General features: G+C 41.1%; 2 protein-coding genes across 4 annotated transcripts in view; both read right to left on the bottom strand.

The window, feature by feature from the left end:
* Ppp1r14d (protein phosphatase 1 regulatory inhibitor subunit 14D) overlaps positions 1-22,894 on the bottom strand; it is a 295,305-nt gene that overhangs the window by 188,561 nt on the left and 83,850 nt on the right. The window lies entirely within an intron of this gene.
* The window catches only part of Ino80 (INO80 complex ATPase subunit), a 109,305-nt gene that overhangs the window by 29,427 nt on the left and 56,984 nt on the right, over positions 1-22,894 (bottom strand). For all 3 annotated transcript variants that reach the window (XM_050132757.1, XM_050132770.1, XM_050132761.1), the window contains exons 25-27: positions 21,749-21,889; positions 15,467-15,692; positions 10,382-10,509 (exon numbers count right to left, since the gene is read on the bottom strand). In XM_050132757.1, coding sequence (XP_049988714.1) covers positions 10,382-10,509; positions 15,467-15,692; positions 21,749-21,889 — 495 coding nt within the window. The remainder of the gene's footprint in view (positions 1-10,381; positions 10,510-15,466; positions 15,693-21,748; positions 21,890-22,894) is intronic.

Below are 22,894 nucleotides of genomic sequence, written 5' to 3'. Positions count from 1 at the left end.
AGGGCCCTGGAAAAAGAAGAGCAAATCCCAGATCAGTAGACAGAAAGAAATCATTAAGACTAGAAATTAATAAAATGGGGAAAAAAATTACAAAGAATCATTTGGTTCTTTGAAAAGATACAACTGACAAACCCTCAGCTAAACTAACCAAAAGAAAGAAGCCCAGGGGTTAGGGCCCATGCCTTTAATCCCAGAACTTGGGAGGGAAAAGCAGGCAGATCTCTGTGTGATCGAAGCTAGTCTGGTCTACAGAGTTAGGTCCAGGACAGTCAGGGCTGGGCCCCTGTCTCTAAAACCCCAAAATAACAACAACAATACCACCACAAAACAAAACCTTCTATAATAAGCAACGAGATTGAAGCAGTAAATAAGTATTTTTGGTACAATGGATTTACTGGTGAATTTTACCACAGCTCCAAAGAACTAAAACCAGTGCATCTCAAACTATTTCATAAAACAGGAAAGGGACATTACAAAACTTTTTTTTTATAAAGCTAATATTACCCTGATACAAGAAAAAAATAAAAAATTATAGACCAATTTCCTTGAACTTAGAATAAAAAATTCAACAAAATACTAGCAAACTGAATTTAAAAACACATCAAAAAAAGTATCATTCACGATGACCAAGTTGGGTTTCTTCCAGAGATACAGACATGGTTTGATACTTGAAAACCAATAAATGTGACAGATAAATGGACTCAAGGGACAGAAATTACACTCTTATCTTGAGAGGTACAGAAAAGGTTCTAGGGTGCTGACTCAGCAACTAAGAACACTTGTTGCTCTGGAGAGGCCCAGATTTGACTCCCAGTACCCACATGGTGGCTCACAACCATCTTTTTATCTATCTATCTATCTATCTATCTATCTATCTATCTATCTATCTATCTATCTATCTATCTATCTATCTATCATGTATACAATATTCTTTCTGCGTGTATGCCTGAAGGCCAGAAGAGGGCACCAGACCTCATTACAGATGATTGTGAGCCACCATGTGGTTGCTGGGAATTGAACTCAGGACCTTTGGAAGAGCAGGCAATGCTCTTAACCGCTGAGCCATCTCTCCAGCCCGCTCACAACCATCTTTAACTCCAGATTCAGGAGGATCCAAAGCCCTTCTCTGACTTCCCTGACACCAGGCATACATATAGAACACATACATATATGTAGACAAAACATTCTTTTTTTTTTTTTTTGTATTTTGAGACAGAGTTCCTCTGTAGCTTTTGGAGCCTGTCCTGGAACTAGCTCTTGTAGACCTGGAACTATCTCTTGTCAACTCACAGAGGCCTGCCTCTGCCTCCCGAGTGCTGGGATTAAAGGCGTGCGCCACCACGGCCCGGCTGACAAAAACATTCTTATACATAAAATAAAATATAAATGTAAAAGGCTTTTGACAAAATCCAACATCACTTTATGTTAAAAGCCCTGAAGAAACTTGAAACAGAAGAAACAACTCAACATAATAAATGCTATATACAACAAAACTACAGCTAACCTTAAATGGGGGGAAAACCTCAAAGAATTCCATTAAAACAGGAACAAGATAAGAGAGCCCACTTTCTTCACATGTATTCCATATAGTGCTGGAAGTGTTCATCAAACAGGAAAAGAAGGTGGCAAAGTACCCCTGTCTGCAGACGATAAGATTCTATACTATAAGATAACATAAAGACTGCATCAAAAAACACTCAACAGATAGGCGTTTTCAGCAAAGTGGCAGGATACCAAGTTAACAAATATCATTAGCCTTCCTATGTACAAATGACAACCTAAAAAAGGAAACCAGGGAGGGGGGTAGAGAGATGGTGCAGCAGTTAAGAGCACTTAGCAGCTCCTCCAAAGGTCCCAGGTTTGATTTCCAGCACCCACAAAGCAGCTTACAGCTACCTACTGTAAGTCCAGTTTCAAGGCGACCTGATGCCCTCTTCTGGCCTGCTCAGGTACTACATCCACATACTGTACACACCCAATATATATAAAATAAAAAGGGGAAAAATAGAAAAACAATTCTTTTCACAATAACTTAAAACAAGCAAACAAACAAAAAACAGTCCCAAAATAAACTTAATCAATATGGAACACATTTACAAAGAAAAAAATTAATTTATTTGTGCAGTGCCTGCATTTGTGTGCATGTACGCATATGTGCACACACACACACATGACTCTGAGGGAGTGCCCTCAGAGTCAGAAGGGCATCAGATCCCCTACAGCTGAAGACAGGTGACTTTGAGCTGCCTGATGTGGGTGTTGGGAACTGAACTTGGGTTCTCCATCTTTCCAACGTGTGTAATGAAAATTTTAAATACTCCTAGGAAGACATCAGAAGATGGAAAGACCTTCCATGCTCATGGATGGGAAGAAAGCAATAAATACTGTGAACAATGCTGTCTACCATAGGCAATCTACAGATTTAATACAATTTCCATCAAAATTCCAGTGGCATTCTTCACAAGAAAAAGAAACGCTAAATTTCATATGGAAGCTCAAGAGATTCTAGATATCCAAAGCATCCTGAGCAAAATAAATACTGTTGAAGCTATTATCAGACCTAATGTCAAGTCACAGTACAGAGCCATTGCATTGCAAGCAGCACAGTACTGGCGTAAAAACTGACTCACAGATCAAGGGAATAGAAAAGAAGATTAAGTGCCAAGGCTATACAACTATAGATGCCTGATTTTTGACAAAAATACAAAAAAAAAAAAAAATAAACATCTGAGAAAACGGCTATCTACATGTAGACGAATGAATGAAAACAAGTCCTTATCTTTTCATTCTGCACAAAACTCAACTCCAAATAGATCAAGGGCCTCAATATTACAGCTGAAACTCTGAAATTGCATAAGAAAACATAGGGACACACTTTGAGATAAAGGCACAGGCAAGTAATTTCTAAAGAGGACACTAACCACTCAGACTATAAGTAAGGCTGATAATTAAGAATCACGTGAAATCAAGAAGCTGATGTATAGGAAAAAAAATGTTCCCTGGGTTACGAGACAGCCTACAGAATAGGTGAAAAAAATTCTCTGCCAGTGTGTACCTGACAGGATTAGTGTGTAGAATATAGAAAGAACTCAAAAAAAAAAAAAAAACCCAAAAAATTCAACAATAATAAGGGGAATAATTCTATTAAAATAGAGGGGCGGCATGGAACTGGAGTTCTCAAAGTAAGAATTGTAGTTAGTGGTGGCAGTGCAAGACTTTAATCCCAGCATTAGGGAGGCAGACATAGGCAGATCTCTGTTGAGTTTGAGGCCAGCCTGGTCTACAGAATAAGTTCCAGACAGCCAAGGCTATACAGAAACCCTGTCCTTTTTTTTTTTAAAAAAAAATATTTGTTTGTTTGTTTATTTATTATGCATAAAGTGTTAGTTTCCATGTCTGCCTACATGCCAGAAGAGGGCATCAGACCTCATTATAGCTAGCTGTTTATTATCTATCTATCTATCTATCTATCTATCTATCTATCTATCTATCTATCTATCTATCTATCCTGTATACAGTGTTAGTTTCTATGTCTGCCTACATGCCAGAAGAGGGCATCAGATCTCATAGCTAGCTGTAAGCCACTATGTGGTTGTTGGGAATTGAACTCAGGACCTCTGGAAGAACAGTCAGTGTTCTTAACCTCTGAGCCATCTTTCCGGCCCCATAAATCCTGTCGTCTTGAAAAATCAAGAAAGAACTATAAATGGCCAGCAAACAATTTAAAAATTGTTCAACATCATTAGCCACTAGGGAAATGTAAAGTAAAATTACTTTGAAACTCCATCTCGCCAGAGGAATAATGGTTATTATCAAGAATATAAATGACACCTACTTGATGGCATAGATCTTTAATCCCAGCACTCAGGAAACAGAGGCAGGTAGATTTCTGTGAGTTTGAGGCCAGCCAGTTTTACACAGAGAGTTGCACACAGTCAAGGATACATAGAGAGATCAAGAAATAAAACAGCAACACAAATGACACCAAATGCTGGAATGTATCAAGAGAAAGGGGAACACTTATCTACTATCTACTGCACTGGTATCAGTGCAAAGTGGTATATCAATTACGGAAATTACTTCCACACCCATGTTCAATATTGCTCTATTCACAACAGCTAGTAAATGGAATCAGGTGAGGTGTACACCAACATGAATGGGTAATAAAAATGTGGCACACAAACACAATGGAATTTTATTCTGCAGTAAACAAAAATGAGTATTTTTGGAGTTTTTCTATGTAATAGTTCTGGCTGCCCTGGAACTTTGTAGACCAGGCTGGCCTCAAACTCAGAGATCTGTTTGCCTCTGCCTCCTGAGTACTGGGATTAAAGGCATGTACCACCACCCAGTTAGAAAAATGATTTTTTTAAAAGATTTGCAGGAAAATGGATGAAACTAGAAACAGTGTCAAGTGATGTATGTTTAATTTCGAATGCTTGAAGAGGTCAACAAGCTAGAAAGGACCATGAGAGTGGTGGGGGGAATAGGAGGGCATTTTTTTTTTTTAAATTTTTTTTCATTCATTGGTGTTTGGCATGCATGACTATCTGTGTAAGGGCATCAGTTTTCCTGCAAATGGAGTCACAGACAGTCGTGAGCTGCCATGTGGGCGCTGGAAATTGATCCCAGATCCTCTGGAAGAGCAGCCAGTACTCATAACCACTGAGCCATCTCTCTAGCAATAGAACACATAGTCTATGAAAGTACAAGGAGAGGGTCAAATATTTAAGTGGAAATAGAGTAAGAGGAGAGGAAGAATGAAGTAGATTAATCCAAAGATGAAAAATCCTTATGATGGACTGGAGAGGTGGCTCAGAGGTTAAGAGCACTGACTGCTCTTCCAGAGGTCCTGAGTTCAATTCTCAGCAACCACATGGTGGCTCACAGCCATCTAGAATGAGATCTGGTGCCCTCTTCTGGCATGCAAGCATACACAGAAGGAATGTTGTATACGCAATCAATCAATCAATCTAAAAAAAAAAAGCCTTTAAAAAACCCCCCCAAAAAAACCTTATGAAAATCTATTATTTTATAAGCTAATTATTAAATCTCAGTGCCATGTGAAGGCTACTGCCCTACAGATTTTACTCTTTAGGGAAGTTCCAGAAGTCACCCAAACAAGGAAGGCTATTTGCCATTGCACACAATAAATACATAGTAAGACTCTGCTACTGAAGACACAGCACACTTTGGATGCAGGACATGGAGAAATTAAGCTGGGACTGATCTGAAAACCTCTTCTTTGTTGGTTAGCTTTTCATAGTGCCAGGAAATGCTATACAGACCACTGGCAGAGAAAAGCCATCAATTATACTATCCAGACGTGAACCCTGCATGCTATAATACTGGCCTGCTAGGAAAGATGCCTACTGGTACAAAAACAGTATGATGACAACCAAGGTTCTGATTGGTAACCAAGACTGATCCACAGGAGGTAATCCATGCCTGGTATTATAAACCTGGTTAAAAGTCCATTGTTCTGGAGGTTTTTGCCCTATCAAGGAACCTACAACTGTTATTTTGCTAAAGGACATGTTCTCAAATTGTCTTCTAAATACTTACATTTATAATTATAGATTAATACCACTCTCAACCTTGGCCAGACAAACTTCTTTTTGTAACAGTTAATGCAGCAATTCATAACTGATAAAGGCATGAGAATAAGTGACTATAGTATGCCTGGTTCTAAATGGGACATCTGTATCAATTCACCACTACCCTGCCAAGGTTCAGACAACATCATAGAAAAGGAAGCAGAAAGAAGTAAGAGCTAGGAGATGGGGAGGAGGGCTGAAATGCTGCCTTCTGGGCATGACATGGCCAGTGTACTCAGAACGCACTGCCGCCGTGGCTACCTGCACAAGACCAAGCCAACAGTCCAGGAGCAGCACTAACTCCGAAGGTTATCACAGAAAGAGGGTGCATGGGGAGCAGGTCATGCTGGGGAGGGGAAGGAGTTGACAGTGAATCAGACCAAGATACATTATATATACATTCAGGATTGTCAAGTATATTAAAGAAATTTGACTGCTCCCTAACAAATACACACATATGATTTTTATGTATGTGTGCATATAGACGTTATATGTATTTGTTATAGAGAATATGTATGTACATATACATATATACACACAGAACCAAAGACAAAAGTAGAAGAAATATAAAAACACACTACCTTAAATATGATTTCTATTTGTTAACTATACCTTAAGTAAAGTTTCAAAGATGAAACTAATGTATACCCCAAATCCACAGGTGAAAACAGATATAGAGATACATAGTAGCACAATATCAAGGTACCAGGCAACCAACCCTTGCAGAAGCAGCGGTGTGCTGCTGATGGCTGGGATTTCCTGAGCCACCACTAAGCACAGTCAGTGTTTTATGTATTTTACCTGGTTCAGTTCATCTAATCCTCAGGATGGCCTTTAGGATAGGTGCTATTATAGTTATTACAGTGAGTGTTCAATAAAGTTTACAAAGAGACCTATGGCTAGAATTCAGACTCACACAGATTGGTTCGATACTCCCTCTTGTATTGCTTCCCAGGTGAAAGGGATACTCACTACTAGGAGGATAAGGGAAATGGGACAGAGCCCCATTCATCCTAAGGTTTATTTCAAAATTGCCTTTGCTGTTCATTTTAACCCAATTTCACTTTGCTAAAGCAAAGCAAGAGAAAGATTAAGTGTTGAATCAAAAACTCCTAGACGTGGCATATTTTTTTTTGTTTTTGGGAATTACTTCATCTTTGGGGTATATCACCAGGAATAAGTCAGACTCCTCTCAACGTCTGTTACAGTTTCTCCATAGCCTAAGCATACTGCACCAAGAGAATGAAAGATGATGGCTCTATTTCCTATTTCCCTTATAAAATACAGATCACCTCAGAGCAGATTCTTTCATAAGATTCTCATGGGGTTCAACATAAGCCTTGTCTTTCTTTTCTCCTATACTGTATTTTCCAGTCATAGTGCACTACCTCCCCAAGCCTACACTTTCATATTATTGCCTTTTAAAGTCAGGTTTCTTTGGTTTTGAATTTCCTTTCTTCCTGATGTTTAAAGTCCGATTTAAGTTCAGTTCAGCTATTACACTCTATGTAACCTTCTGCAAAAATAAGAGCATTTCCTCCTGCTATCCTTAGTTTTGCTAATGATTCATTTTGGCATTAGGATCAGGATTCATTTGGCAGTTATTTGTGTATACAAAGTCTATTCCACTAGGCACATTGCTGCTTAGCATAATGCCTTGCTCACAAATGCCATGAAAATAAATGTTTTTATTTATAGATTTTATGTGTGTGCTTCCCATGAACATGCGTGTGTGGATCCACCATTCATGTGTGTGCAGTGGGCAATGGAGCACATCATGTGTCCTGCCCTATACTATTCAGTTATTCCCTTGGTAGGGTCTCTTACTGAACCTGGAGCTAGGCTGGCAGCTAGCAAGCCCCAGACATCCTTCTGTCTCAGCTATCCCTCCCCCAACAGAGATCTGGTGATAGCGGTGGGGGAGGGGTGCACACGCAAGAGTGTACCCATGCCTATCTGTCCACATGGATTGTCACTAGGGATTTAAACTCAGGTCCTCATGCTTGTACAGCATATACTTTTTACCCATAGAAGTCAGAGTCATATCCCCAGGCCCCACACAGATTTTAAACAGTGAGGCTACAAGCTAAAACACTGCCCCTACCACTCTGAGGACATATAAAAATCCAGCTGATGGTGAATCAAATTTGCTTTCATTCTGTGGGGACAGTTAAGAACATGCCTGCTTCCTAGGACATTCAGAATCACAGTTCCCAAAGGTAATCTGGAGTTTTAAAGAAGCCAGTGCTCAGATGACAGTCTCTGTTTAAGATGAATCCTTCTCTAGTGAGGCACTGTACTTGGATGGCTTGCCTGGGCAAGTTACAGAACCCAGTGGTCTCAGATGTCACAATTTGCTATGGCTTATGTGGATTTTATTCTATATTCTACTGTTTTAAATATTAGCTTTGTCTTATTAATTATGCCATATAGTCAAGAGTTGACCGACTTGCTACAAGTACTTTTTTTTACATTGCACTGAAAATTGAGTGGTATATTTCTTTTAAATTCAGACTCTGTTGCTTATGTAACAGGAATGAATCTCTAAAGAGAAAACCCAGACATAATATAAGTTGTCTATGAAAATTAAAAGCTCTTTGTAACTATGAAAATATCAAAGAAATGGGCATCCTCCCCCCTCCCCAAAAAAAAAAGATGGCAGGAGAAGAGTTTTGTGTGGAGGGCAGAAAACGGCTCAGCTGTGAAACTCGGGTTGTAAATCTGCTTTTTCTTAATTTATAATTCTCCACCTGCATTTTAAAGTTCTCAGCTGCTTTGTTGGTAAGTATAACCCACTAAATCTACTCCAAAACTCAGGGCCATAACAGATTAACCAAGCATATTCTTCTTTGTCTGTCACAGCTAACTTTGAGGTTGCTCTCTCATGATCCTTGGAATTTCTCTAAATAGGAATCAACCTTTAAGATGCCATATAATTCTGATATAGCAATAGAAAAAGAAAGATTTTTGTCACCTTTACTAAGCCCATTGTATATTGTTCTTTCAGTAATTAAAAAAATTTATTTGTCTGGGGGTTTTGCCTGTATATATATGTATGAATTTTATTTGTGGGGTGCTGGTGCAGGACAGAGAGGGTATTGGATACTTTGGGACTAGAGTCAAAAACAGTTGTGAGCTGCCATGTAGGTGCTTGGAATTGAACCTGTGTCCTCTAGAAGAGCTGACAGTGCTCTTCAGCTGAGTCATCTCTCCGGCCTTTCTCTTTGTAATTCTTAATCACTGTTTCACCTGTACTTTCCCCAAATCCTCAGGACGAGGCAAGTACACAAGAACCAAGAAGAGCCTCACTGTAGGACTGGTCTGTTTTGGCTACCGGTATCATTTGGTCTGAGCAGAGTTCTTTTAGTTGAACTGCTGCTATTAGAGCCTTATAGTATTTAAGATTTAACAGCCAATCATGGCTGAGGCTATCACTGACCTAGCATAAATAAAGCTACTTCCCGAGCTGCATGTGGGGAAATGGGAAACTGGGGCAAAGGCCAACTAATCAAAAGAGAACATCGACAACAGTGGCTTAATCACCTCTCTTATGCTCAAACTTGTTAGGACTTTCCCATCATTTATAACTAGGTGATGTCATGGAACAAATCAGAAAGTTCATCATGTTAAAACTACCACAAATCTAAGCACTGCATGAAATCTAAGATCTAGACAAAATTGACCCCAGATGTTGCTTATTACATCTCTTGCTAAAAAGAAATTGCCAAATTATTAAAAGAAGTCTGCCCACAAAATGGATAATCACACCCTGCAAAATCTCTCAAGCCAACTTTGGCGTCCAAAGAACCCAAAATGTCCAGCTCCTTTTTAAAATAATTTTATTATTTGTGTGTGTATGAATATATATGCATGCATAGATGCACAGAGGTCAGAGGACAATCTGTAGGAACCGAATCTCTCAACCACATGGGTTGGTGGTAAGTGTCTTATGAACTGAGTCATCTCACTGGCCCAACCTTCCCTTTTGCTATCTTCATTCCTTTTGTACTGCCATGTTCCTGATCCCCTTGTTCTTGAATAGGGACAACTTCTATTCAATACTACTCCTTGAAGTAGTAGGCTAGAATATACAGCTTTTCATATATTAAACCCAAGGAAAAATGTGAGCCATTTACACAGTTCTGATCACCAGATACCTTAGCCTTTCCTAACTTTCCTGTAAGACTTAACTCTGGTGGTTTGTGACTATTTGCTCTTGTTCTTTTCCTTCTATGTTTATGGCCTCCTTGTCCATAAATAAGTCACCATTCAGAAAAAATAAAACAGAACTTAACCCTGTAAGTAATGAGACACAGTTGTCTTTCACGGCTAACCCAGTGGTAAACCATGGCTATACAGTAATATTACCTCAGGAAATTTTAAATATCTTAATTCTCAGACCCCATTCCAATGTCTGCAACATATAGTCAAGATGCATTAAATTTAATCTGCTTCAATAGCTGTACCCCGGGTTTTTAACATAAAAAAAACAAAAACAAAAAACTGAATCCCCAATCTTGACTTCTATACAGAAATCAGACTTCCCAGACTGGATTCACTTTAAAATTGTAGAAGTTCATCTCTTGTAAAAGAAGAGTACTGTATTTCATTGGCTAAGTCCTCCAATTACTGGGGGATGGGGCACTTTGCTCTTTCTACAGAATGTAAACCACAAAGAAGGGTTTGGGTGTTTCCAGTAATTATGGCTGATACGATAGGGACATCAGCTTCCTATCCAAATTAAATGTCAAGGACTCCTAGGTCCCCAGGATTCCTTCTCCTACCTCCAGCAGGTCTATCATCCTGGTCATCTGAGAGTAGATAAGGACTCTATGTCCTTGAGACTTGAGTCGAGTCAACAGGATATCAAGAGCATACAGCTTTCCACTGTCTGTGATGAGGCTCTCCTTGCCTGGGAAAAAAAAAGGGGTGGGGGAGGAAACTATTTAATTGAAGCAACAAATCACTCACTGCAAAGCTGTATACGGTCAAAGTTTCTGCAATCAGGATGCTTGTTTTCATGAGAACTGGAAAGTGCTCGAGAGGTAGAATGGAAAACCCTGCTAAATCCTGACCAGGAAAGAGCTGAAGACAGCTTCTCAGGTGACAGTGCCGATTAGGTGTTTAGTCTACATTCCAAGGGGACACTAAGTACACAAGGCTATCTACCAGTGACAAGTATGTTGTGTGCTGTAAGTAACCTCAAAACCCTACTCCTTTGGTTTACTCTAGAAATCTGTTGCTTCTAATTCGGTGCTTATGCTGGTTTGAATGAAACTTAGATGAAGGCTTGGTTCTGTGTCAGTAGAACTGTTTGGGAGATTAGCAGGTGTGGCCTTGGAGGCAGTGTCACTGGGGGTGGGGTTTGAGGTTTCCAAAGGCCACATCAAGCTGTCCCTTCGCTCTCTGACTCTCAAGTACTGCTCCAGCAGTATGTCTGTCTTCCTGTTGCCATGTTCCCTCCCAGGCGGATCATGGACCCACCATCTAAAACTGTAAGCCCCCACTTAAATGCTTTCTTTTATAAGTTGCATTTATCACAAAATAGTAGCTAAGATAGAGATTATGTCCTAAAAGCATGAGAATAGACAGAGACAAGGGCATATGTCTGCCGATAATGTAAACACCAAAAAATGCAAATAAATATGTCCACCCTTGACACTCTCCAATAACTAGCTATCAATTCCAGGGTCATATGCTCTTTCAATGAGCCTTACTCCCAGGTTTTCAGAGATAGCAGACTTTAGGCTTCTGTGAAATGCTTTCACTCACTAACTTGGGTTTCTCTTTCCTCTTCCCATACTAAGCACGCTGAACTCACAGGTTTTCATGGCACCCATTGAGTACCATCCACTCACATCATAGTCCAGGAAGGAGCGTTTCCTGTTTGCAGACCATTCATAAACATGCCCTCAACAATTGTTGATTAAGAGGGGAAGAGAGGAGGCTTGAGGGGTTGCATAAGAGTGTATATGGAAGTGGCTGGGGAAACACACATCAAAAAGAAGAGAAACAATATAGAGAACTTTACACTGGCAACTACCTCCCAAAAGTCAAAATGTCTATCCTTAGCTTCCAGGGCTGAACCATGCTCTTTCTTCAGAACTGCAAAGACCAAGTACTGACAGTAGTCCAAGAATTCTCAACTGTCATTCTTGCCACTATTTGCCAAGTACACAATTATTGTCTACACTGAACAAGAACGGATGTGCTGACAGCACCATAACAAATCACCAGCTGCTCTGTTTTTGCTACAAAGCTATGGGTCCTGGATGTTTACTCCTCTGCACTGCACCCTTTTCCCACCTTCGGAATGCTGCCAGGACACACTGCCCTCCTCTCCCCTCCCCTCCCCGCTGCTGCTGCGCTCCACACCTTTGTTCAGCCTCTTTGTTTGCTCCTGTTTAGATTACTGAAATGCTCTTCTCTTTGCTGTCTCCTTTCCAGCACAATCAAATGACTGCAGCAGGACAGGAACGAGTGCTGAGCTTTCTCCCTGGCACTAGACAAGGAGGCCAGTGGGAATTCCAAGTATGATCAGACAGCAACGTTTTCTGAACAATCCAAGAAGTTCACTTCTCCTCATAATCCCTTCTTTACTGGATTGTCAGGAGTCTCCTTATTTTGATAGCTTTTTTTTTTTTTTTTAAGCCATACAATTTTCAGTAACTGAATGGGAGTGGGCTAGCTAAGCTTTCCTATTTTCACAGCCTGCTATGTCCTCTCTCCCTTCAGAACACATTACCAGCAGAGCACACACAAATCTGTCTGGTGTCTAGACTCTGAGAAGCACCAACTGACTCTGTAATAAAAGATTTGTTTACTTCTATGTATATGTGCTGGTTGGTTTTATGCCAACTTAACACAAGCAAGAGTTACAGGAAAGCAAAGAACTTCAGTTGAGAAAATGCCTCTATAAGATCTGGCTGTAAGGCATTTTCATAATTAGTGGTGGCCAGCCTATTGTGGATGGTGAAATTCCTGGGCTGGTGGTACTGGGTTCTATAAAAAAAAAGTAGGCTGAACAAGCCAGTAAGCAGCACCTTTCCATGGCCTCTGCATTAACTCCAGTCTCTAGATTCCTTCCCTGCTTTAGTTCCTATTCTGACTTCTTCAAATGATGAACAGTGTTGTGGAAGCATAAGCCAATAAACCCTGTTCTCCCAAGTTACTTTTGTCGTGGTGTTTAATCACAACAATAGTTAGCCTAAGACAGAATATTTGCCTGCATGTATATATGTATACCATGTATGTGCCCCGGTACCCACAAAGGTCAGAAGAGAGCATCAGAAATTAAAAAAAAAAAAACTGGTGATTTGGACTTTGTAAGCCACCATGTGGGTGCTGGGAACTAAACCTGGGTCCTCTGTAGGAGCAGTGAATTCTCTTAAGCTAGGAGCTATTTCTAGTCCCTTATTGACTTCAAAACCATGATTAAGTAGTCTTCGCTCTTTCCCACTTTCCAGAGTTTCTTTAGTTTGCTAACTAGAATGAACTGGTGTTAGGATTAGAAAAGTGCAGAGGTAAAGACACACACACACACACACACACACACACAAAGATTAACTCAAATGCACAGAAGCAGCAAGTGCTGCCAGTTTGCCACTTTGTAGTTGAGGGAGGTGGAGGAAGGTGTACTAGAACTGGGTTGTCTTTGTTTTTGTTGTGTTGGGGGTCAAACAAAGGGTTCATACATGCAACGTAAGAGGTTTATCGATGAGCTACATCCTTAGACCAATGGACCTGTTCGAATTATTTTGAAAGCAAAGTCCCCAAAGAAACGGACTTAAACCAAGAGGATAAAACACTTAAGCAAACAAAAATATTTCTGAGTTCTCAAGTGAGTGTGCTAGACAGATTAAATCAATGTCTAGCATTTGGCCTTAGTACACTGGTATCTTTCTTTTTGAGACGGGGTTACTCTGTAGCTTTGGAGCCTGTCCTGGAACTAGTGCTTGTAGACCAGGCTGGCCTCGAACTCACAGAGACCCACGTGCCTCTGCATCCCGAATGCTGGGATTAAAGGTGTGCACCACCACTGCCCAGCATGCACTGGTATCTTTGGGGACTGACATACATCACTCAATTTTTAAGAGCAACTAAAGTATGCTGTACAAAAACACCATCTGTGGCTAAGTGGGGAACAGAGCCAGGAGAAGACTAATTTGCAAGGAATCAAGCAGATTCTGTCTAGTCAAACCCAGTCCCAACCCATTCTTAAAAATAGGACCTCAAATAATACTGGAACAACCAGACCTATCTATCCTCTGTCATAATCTTTCCAGCAATCCTACAGTATTTACATTTAAATACAAGTTCTACTCTCCACAGCTTAGGACAAGGACAGGACAGAAAGACTATAAATATCTCTCTTCTCCAAGGAAAGAAGACCTCTGAAAGGCTGAAGCCTGCAAAAGCAATCAAGGTATAAAACTCAAGAAAATTTGGTCAGTCTTTCAAAGAACGCCAACGACTCCACCTTTCCCAGGAAAACAAAAAAATGTTAAAGTATAGAAGAAAGAGATAAAACACAGAGAGGTTCAAATGATACCCTCCCCAGCCCTACCCCGCCCCAGCTACTCCACAGAGCACAATGGGGTCAGTGAGGAGCTTGTCGGTTCTCACAGTAAACAGCCAGTGAGGCTGGTGCTTTTTATCGATGCGAAAAGAACTCAGACACTTCCTGCTATTTAAACAAGGTCCATTTTTCTTTCAAAGAACAGGAAAAGCCACAAGAGATTCCCACAGCGCCAGCAATAAGCCTTCTACTCCTATACTGGGAACTAAAGCACCAGAATGAAGGAGAAAGAAATACGGTATATCTTGCTTCTTCCCTACCTGTATGTCTGTGGTGTCCATTCTGTCCTGCTTTACTCCTGGATTTTCCCCTTAACTTTCCATATGCAATATGCAATACAGATTTCACACACAGTCAAAGCACTCTAAAGGGCTATCAATAGGATGACACAAAGCTGTCAGACAAGAAACAAAAAGCAGATCTCTACATAGGAATCCAGCTGTCACTTACAGCAGATGCTCCCCTTGAGAGCAGTCCTAGTATGCTTCCATTAAATTTCAACAAGAATACAATCAAGATGTCAAAGAATCTGTACAATCAAGCTAACATGGTAGCTCTGAGCTATACTCTGCAGCAGGTGGAAAGTGCATCAGTCTGTGGACTCTGTGTGCAACTTCCTCAAGTGCAGCCTCACTAAAGCAAAGATGAAAACCTAGTTTCCTTTCAACCCTGGACCTTGACACCAGGGGGTCTGGGAATCTGCTAGTGTTTTGGCACAAAACATACTGTTTTTCCTCTTGTTATCATTTAGATCTCTAGGCCTTGTGCAGGACACTGTTTGTGCTACTTAAACTAGGCTCTCTGGGAGTGACGACATTCTCATTCATTCCACTGGCAACGGCACAAGACAACTGCACTCACTCGATCTGAGGCCTTCCCTAAACTGTGTGTGTGTGTGTGTGTGTGTGTGTGTGTGTGTGTGTGTGCGCGCGCGCGCACGGGCATGCGCCATTGGGGAGGGGGGCTCTGAGGTGGGTGGAGCCCCGGCCTTGGTGCTAGATGAGCACTCTGCCCATGAGCACCCTAGCCTCCACCCCTTAAAAAAAAGTGGTATTACTTCATTATCAAAGGAGAGTGCTCAAGAACAAATCTAGAAAACATTTCTCTTCCCAGCTTTCCACCCAAGACACAAGTTACTTGTATTTTACCTATAAATAACAGGTGGAAGGAGAGAGAGAGAGAAACCTCACGTACTCTGAATACCAAATACTGGAAATTATCACATGGGCCTTTTCCTCCATTCTTCTCTTGCCATAGCTGGGAACATGCCCCAAGGGAGCAGAAAACTTACCTGGAATTCTGATGAAAGACCAGCCATTCTGGGGCCTGATGCTCCACAGCCCTCCAGCTGGCTCTGGGAAGAACTGCGACCTGCGATTTAGCCAATCTGTAGCAAGCTCAGGAGCCCCATTCAACAAACACTGCTTGGCAGCAAGACTCCCTCCTTCCTTCAGAACTCGTCTCTCATACTCTGCACTTCTGTCATTACAGTAAGAATCCAACGGCACTGCGGTGACCTGCAGGGCAAAATTCACAGATGATCAAATACTTCTGCATTTTTTCATACACATCAAGTCTTGAGGGAACTTCAACCTTTTCCTAACCTTTCCTTTCCTTCCCTTTCCTTCCCTTCCCTTCCCCTTCCCCCTTCCCCCTTCCCCCTTCCCCCTTCCCCCTTCCCCCTTCCCCCTTCCCCCTCCTTTCTTTTCCTTTCCTTGTTTGTTAAGACAGGGTTTCTCAGTAGCTATGGAGCCAGTCCTAAAACAGGCTGGACTCGAACTTACAGAGTTCCACCTGCCTCTGAGGACTAGAATTAAAGGCGTGCGCCACTACTACCCAGCTATTATTTATGCACTGTTCTGCCTGCATTCCAAAATAGGGCCCCAGATCTCATTTCAAATGGTTGTGAGCCNCTTCCCTTCCCTTCCCTTCCCTTCCCTTCCCTTCCCTTCCCTTCCCTTCCCTTCCCTTCCCTTCCGAGACAGGATCTCATGTAGCCTAGGACAGCCTCCAAATTGTCAAGAAGTCAAGGATGACCTTGAACAACTGATCCTATTACCTTCACTACCTAGTGTGGGATAGGCAAATTTCAGGCTTGTGAATACTAAGCAAGCAGTCTACCAATACTGAGCTCTACTGAGCTTCATCCCTAGGCCCAGAACTCTGAAATCAGAGCAATGAGGATAATCTCAGGCTGCTAGCTTTAAATTTCCTCAACTAATAAAATAAGACAATGCCAAGAATTGACTCAGAGCATTTCTCTGGATAAAACAGTAATCTTAATAACACAAGCCTATAATCACAAGATACAAAAAGAAACTGGAGCGTGCAGCTAGACTAGGAAGCTAATGTGACAGCACTCTAGTCTCAATATACATTCACCGCTCATACTCACTACTAGATGTTGTCCTTGACAAAGAACTATGAGCCACATCACAATGCTGATGCCAGGAAGGAAGTCGGAGATGACAGACATCATCAAAGAACTACAGTATTGGTTTGACATACCTGATGCTATCTTTGTTTTGTGAGACAGGGTCTCACTATGTAGCCCTGGCTGTCCTGAAACTCACAGAGATCTACCTGCCTCTGCCTCCTGAGTGCTGGGATTAAAGGCATGCGTCACCACTACCTGGCTATACCTGAAGCTATCTGGTAACGTTTTCGTGGCAAAACTCTATCAATACTTCTCATGGACAACTCCCTAATGGAAAAGAAGGGAAGCCTTCTTTCAAGCCACACTGGAGAAGGACTAGGGAACATAAAGGATAGAGAGAAGCAATCACCAGGAAGGAGCGGATACATTTCCTGGCTAAGACAGAGACTGCACAAAGCTCTTATGTCGTCATATAGTACAACCTAATGAAACTAAAATGGGGCCTGCCCAATGGAGAAAGGGCACTGTGCCAACTTAGAAACACAGGTTCATCCTTTTTCATAGAAAGACTGCTGAACATAGCCTCTTGTTAAAAAGGAAAGGCTGAGGTGACCACCAAGTCCAAGATAATGAAAATGGTAAAAGCCCATTCACTATAAGCAGTAAATTACACAGACAGAGTTTAAAGTAGACAGAGATGGGGAGAAAGTTGGTATAAAGAGTAAAGAGTTTCTGAAGAGCCAAGTTGTGGGAGAGATCAGAACACAGAGCATTTACTGTACCTAGTTAGGCAGTTCTACTACTTCCTGGAAAACAAGTACTTAGGAAATCTGTTTTTCAACTGACTGCTTATTTTCATGTGAATCTTCCTTTGGAGCTGGATCCTCAAGTCTGGATATGCTGAAGAACCTCGACAGGAGCAGATGACAGATGCATATCTAGAGGAGGGGGAACCTATTTTGATCTTGGTTAAACAAACACCCCAGCCTATGAAGCCAAGTCTAGACAATGCTGCTAGCTGAACATGGGGTTGCAGGTGCTCCTGCTAAGAGCCACTGAGTAACCAGGTCAGTCTCATTTATCAATAGCCAGAAAATAAATAGCACTAGCTGAAGATGGAGAGGAACTGAATTTGTTAGGGAGCAGTGCCACCTACAGTTCAGTTGGAAAATTACCTAAGGCCACAGCAAAGGGCCCAGAGCTCTCAAACTTGCTCATGGTTAAACCAGTTTATGCAGACAAGTACTAGAAAGTCTTACTACTTTTGCTTCCTCCAGAATATTTTCTGTTCTTATTTTCCTTCTCACTCACTTTACTTTTCCATGAATACTTATAAAGATGGAAATACAAAGCAAGTTTACAAAAACTGTCTCTCTCTCTAAAATGACTTATCTTCTCAGCAATCCAGCAGACTTTCGGCCAGAGCAGGCATCTCCCATGTGCCTCAAAATTTCTAACAGCTGAGCCGGGCGGTGGTGGCGCACACCTTTAATCCCAGCACTGGGGCTGCAGAGGCAGGCGGATCTCTGTGAGTTCAAGGCCAGCCTGGGCTATAGAGCAGTTATAGGACAGTGGGGACTGCTACACACTAAGAAACCCTGTCCCGAACCACCACCCCCCAAAAAAAGTAATTAAAGCAGTGGCTTCAACCTTAAGGGACGATTCTGCATATGCTCAAATAGCATGCAGTCCTAAACGTGTAAAGCACTAAACACTCAATTTTCCCTCCAGATCGCATCACCATCCTTGAATGGGGACTGAGCCTATAGAGTTGCTTGCTCATGTAAGGGCTCTTTCACTGAGTTACATCCTGAGACCTTTTTTTTTTTTTTTTTCTGGTGAGGTGGGTCTCTCATGTAGCCTAGCTATCCTGGAACTCATAATCCTCCTGCCTTAGCTTCCTGAGTTCTGGAATTACAGGCTTGAGCCACCATACCAGATAGAGGAGACTAATTTTGAATATTCTACACTTAGAGACAAATCCTCTAATTTCCCCTTATTTTCTAGTACAAAACAGAACTCAGACTAGAATCAAGACTTTGTGTCATAATCTCAAGACAGAAAGTCAGAAACTAGATGCTTAGAATGAAGGACAATGAAAGATCAGTGACACAGGCAGAATGTTCTCCTGCTAAGGACTCATACCTAGGCATTCCTTTAAAAACCAAAATGCTTCCAGTTATAAACTTTCAACATGTATGCATATGCACAATGTATGTGCCTAATATCCATGGAGGTCTAGAGGGTGTCAGAATCCTTGGAACTACAGTGATCAGTTATGAGTCACCATGTGGTCCAGGAAACTGAACCCAAGACATGATGTTTTTTTTTTTTTTAAAGTTTTTCAAGATATACATGGAATTAGAGAATACCATAGTCTGTGAGTAGTATACTTCTGAGGTCCAAAAGAGCAAAAGAGTTCACTTCTACTTAGAATAAATCCTGTTTATAAATTAGCTCCATTCTAGACAGCTTGTACTCACTCTACAAAACCTGATGGTGTAGAAATAGCAGCAATGAGGCATGACATACCATTCTTCCCTCCCCACAATGGAAATGCATCCTGCGTCTAGTCCAAGCATATTCAACCTGTGCTTGCAGCCAGGAGCATTCACGGATAGCTAGAAATAAAACCCAACTCTTTTGTACATGATAGCATCATATCACATTGTCAAAAAATGTATCCCTTGCAAGTCCCACATGCTAATCCCATGCTTTGCTTCATTAACACCCTAAATTACTGTAGTTTGAGGAGCTGCTTTGTCAAGCACTTAGGGCGTCCTTCCTGACATGTGTGTTCCTGCTCTGGCTATGGGAGCGTGACTGCTCCAAACATTTCTGGGTTTTGGTATGATGAATGTCCAGGATCTTCTTTACTCTACTAACCTTGTAGAACTATTTCTCAGCTACTGACAAACAGCTCCTTCCTTAGTGGCAGCTACCCTAACACAGCAGGGAAATGACTTCTAGAAGTGGTAGGCCAGTCAAGGCTCCAAGGAAATCAATTTCTCTTTCCTCACCAAATGTTTAAGATCAGTAGAATGGAAGGCATCTTATGAAATATCACTTTATCAGCCCCAAGACTGATATGAAAGGTGAAGCTAATTATATGTGTATAAATTATTCAGATATGGCTAGAAGCCTCATGTCCTCAAAATCATGGTCTAATTACTATTTTCAGGTTCAGTACATGCTATGAGAAAGCTCTGCAAATATGAGGAAAGAGACTACGGAGCAAAAGAGGGTGGTCAGTTTTCTACTATTCCCTGATAACCACCATAGATTTATAGCTATTACAATTTCCTTCAAGCAACATTTCAATATTCTTTAGAGGAAGAGCGCCATTAGATAAACATGGCAGTTCAGACTTCGGTTAGCCCAGTAAAAACACTATTTTCTTTGCTTTTTCTCTCCTCCTTTCCTTGTGAAACAAGGTTTGACTTGAACTCACAACTCTCTTGCCTTAACCAACCAAATGTTAGAATGATAGGGATAGAAGCCACTAAGCTTCAGGCCAGGATTGTTTTTTATATTTTTGTTGGTTTAAATTTCTAATTTTGGGAAGACCTTTTAAGTAAAGTTAGTCATAAAGATTTAGGGAGTCTTGAGAGCTAACAAATATTTCTTAAGTGCATAAAGACAATTTTACATACAGAATGATTTGGTGGCTTCTATTGGCTCTGACACACTAGGAATAGTTTTGGCATTCCTCTCCCAGAAACCTAAGCTTCCTCTCTTAGGATCTTGGTCCAGAGATCAGGTTAAAAGAGAATGAAACCAACCGTGCAACAGTGAAGCCTGCAGGCTGTTCTCACAGTACCCAGCTTTAGATACTTCTATACAAAATACATTTCCATCAACAACTTAGGTTCTAAGACTGCTCTGGAGTAACAGGTACATGCAGATTCCAAATACTTCTTCCATAAATATAAAGCAAACAGAGTTGAGAATGGATGGGAATTAAGGTCACATAGCACAGGACCAGACAGAAATCTAGGTGAGCAGCAGCCCATGGGACTCAGGACTTTGTCAGATTCTCTTTTGGTACATTTAATAAAGTATGCAAACTGATAAAAAGAGTGGTAGACAAATGCTTCCAGCAAAGACATAAATTTCTTTTTTGGAAGAACTGTGAAGATAGAACATTTGGGATGAGTGGAGGAACAAGATAAAAGGGAAAGAGCTCCTTAGCTAACTCAGTTATCCCAGGAGCAAAAGAAAACAGCATGCTGGGCAAACAGAAAGGTGTTCTCTTCTCTAAACACTTAAGTCTGGTCACATCGCTAGTCTGCCTTTCTCCCCTCACATACTTCTTCACGGAATAGGGAGAAATGTTGTCCAGCCACGATCAATGGGGAAAAGAAAGGAAATGGACGAGGGAGGCAGGAGTGCCCAATCTAGAGAACCAAAGGAAGCCTCTCAGAGCTGTTGGTCAGCAATCCTGAGAGTACTGTTTGAATAAACAGGGCATGGGAAGATAAAGAGATGTGCTCAAAACTGAAACAACAACAGAATACCACACCCCTACCACGGCCCCTGGGAAAGAAAAGCTTAATTCCTGAATGGTGAGTGATAGATACACATAGCCACTGTGCAGATGGAGCACACCTGGGAGCCACAGTCCCAGCAAGGCCGCTAAGGAAGCGAGAAAATGCCGGACTGGGAAACTGAGATAAGGTCAGCTGAATTCTTCTACTGAGCCACCATCTTATGACAACCTTAAAACAAACTCAAAGCAGGTGACAAACGGCTTCCTTTTCTCCTGGCCCCTGCTGTTGGATGCTGATCTTTCTGACAGATGGGTTTGTTCTATTACAGTTTATAGCCTCTGACTTAATCAAAACTAGCAACCACCACCCAACACACCTTAACTCTAAATTCTATACATTTCAAGGACAGAATCATAGATGCTCTCCTGTTTTTAAATTTTCTTTTGAAATAGGTCTACTATGTAATTCAGTTTTGCCTTGAACCCATAAGTGTGTCCCATGTCCCCGTGGCCTCCCCCCTGCCCCGCAATGTCCTGGGATCACAAGTAGATAGCCATGCCAGACAGCTCCTTTCTTTTAACAAACCAGGACTGGTAAGTTTTTCAAGAACCGAACAACTACCCCAAGTAATAGTTCTTTTTTTTTTTTTTTTTAAAAAAAAAAAACAGCATTATCTATTTTATTTCTTCCCTCCTGTGGGACTTACTCGTGGACTGGCCACACATAAAAAAGATGGCAGCTCAGTGAGCAGGCAGCAACGAAGTGAGGAGGTAGCTGATCTCCGTTGATGGACGACCTGGTCGGAGTAGCCACTCACTGCTTTACAGTGGCTGCTGAAAACAAGAGACTTAAAACAAAACAAAACAAAACAAAAAAAGTGTTAATGAAGCAAAGCAGAAAACATGTCACATGTTGACTATTCAAATAAATAAACTTTTTTCCAGGCCAATACTATTAATTCTAAATAAACATTAATCAGAACCAAATATGTAGTGTATGGTTGAGGCCCATGTTAATTTCAAACTGTGGTTTTCTTAGTATACAAAACCAAGTAACATTTCTAATTCCACTTCCACAAGAGACATTTGTGCTAGGTGGATAGTTGGTTTTTATGACTATGGATGCAAACTCAAACCACAATGATTAAGGCTAGTTTCTTCTAAATTTCCCCTTAAGACACCGTAGAAGCAGGTGCTAATGGTGTTGTGTAGTTCAAGCAAAGCTGGTTCTTTTTGAGGCAGTGTCACACTATTCTAGGCTAACCTGAACTACATTTCAAAATAATGTGAATTCTTCACTTACAGTATCAGGGACTAAAGCGCAAAGTTTGAGTGCTTGCCTACCACAAATAAGGTCCTGGGTTCCATTCCAAAGAAAAATTTCTTTATTATATCAAAAAACTGGCTGGGCAGTGGTGGTGCATGCCTTTAATTCTAGAACTCGGGAGGCAGAGGCAGGCAGATCTGTGTCCTCTGTGTGAGGACAGCCTGGTACACAAAGTGAATTGTAGGACAGCCAGAGCTGTAACACAGAGAAACTTTGTCTTAAAAAACCAAATAAGAAAAAAAGTATTTTATGAGGTTGTCTTCATTCCTTGGCTTGTGGACTTTCACCGCCTAATTGTAAAAGGTCTCTTTCACATGAACCTTTCTGCCATATTCTTCCAATTAAGGGCTTTGGTTAAGATAAAACCTACTCAGGTTTTCCCCTGGATTAAGGGGGAAAGTATTTTAAATTCAGGTGTGAAAGCACATACAAAAATTAGAAGCTACAGTCATCAACTATTCTCAAACCTATACATTTTAAGGTAAGGAAGGAAGTGAAGGCATTGGAAGGTGATATTAAAAAACAT

Source organism: Alexandromys fortis, unplaced genomic scaffold (assembly GCF_014885135.2).
Source record: "Alexandromys fortis isolate MF-2015 unplaced genomic scaffold, M_Fortis_MF-2015_v1.1 scaffold_6, whole genome shotgun sequence".
Taxonomy (NCBI): Eukaryota; Metazoa; Chordata; class Mammalia; order Rodentia; family Cricetidae; genus Alexandromys; species Alexandromys fortis.
This window is presented reverse-complemented; position numbering and strand designations above follow the sequence as displayed.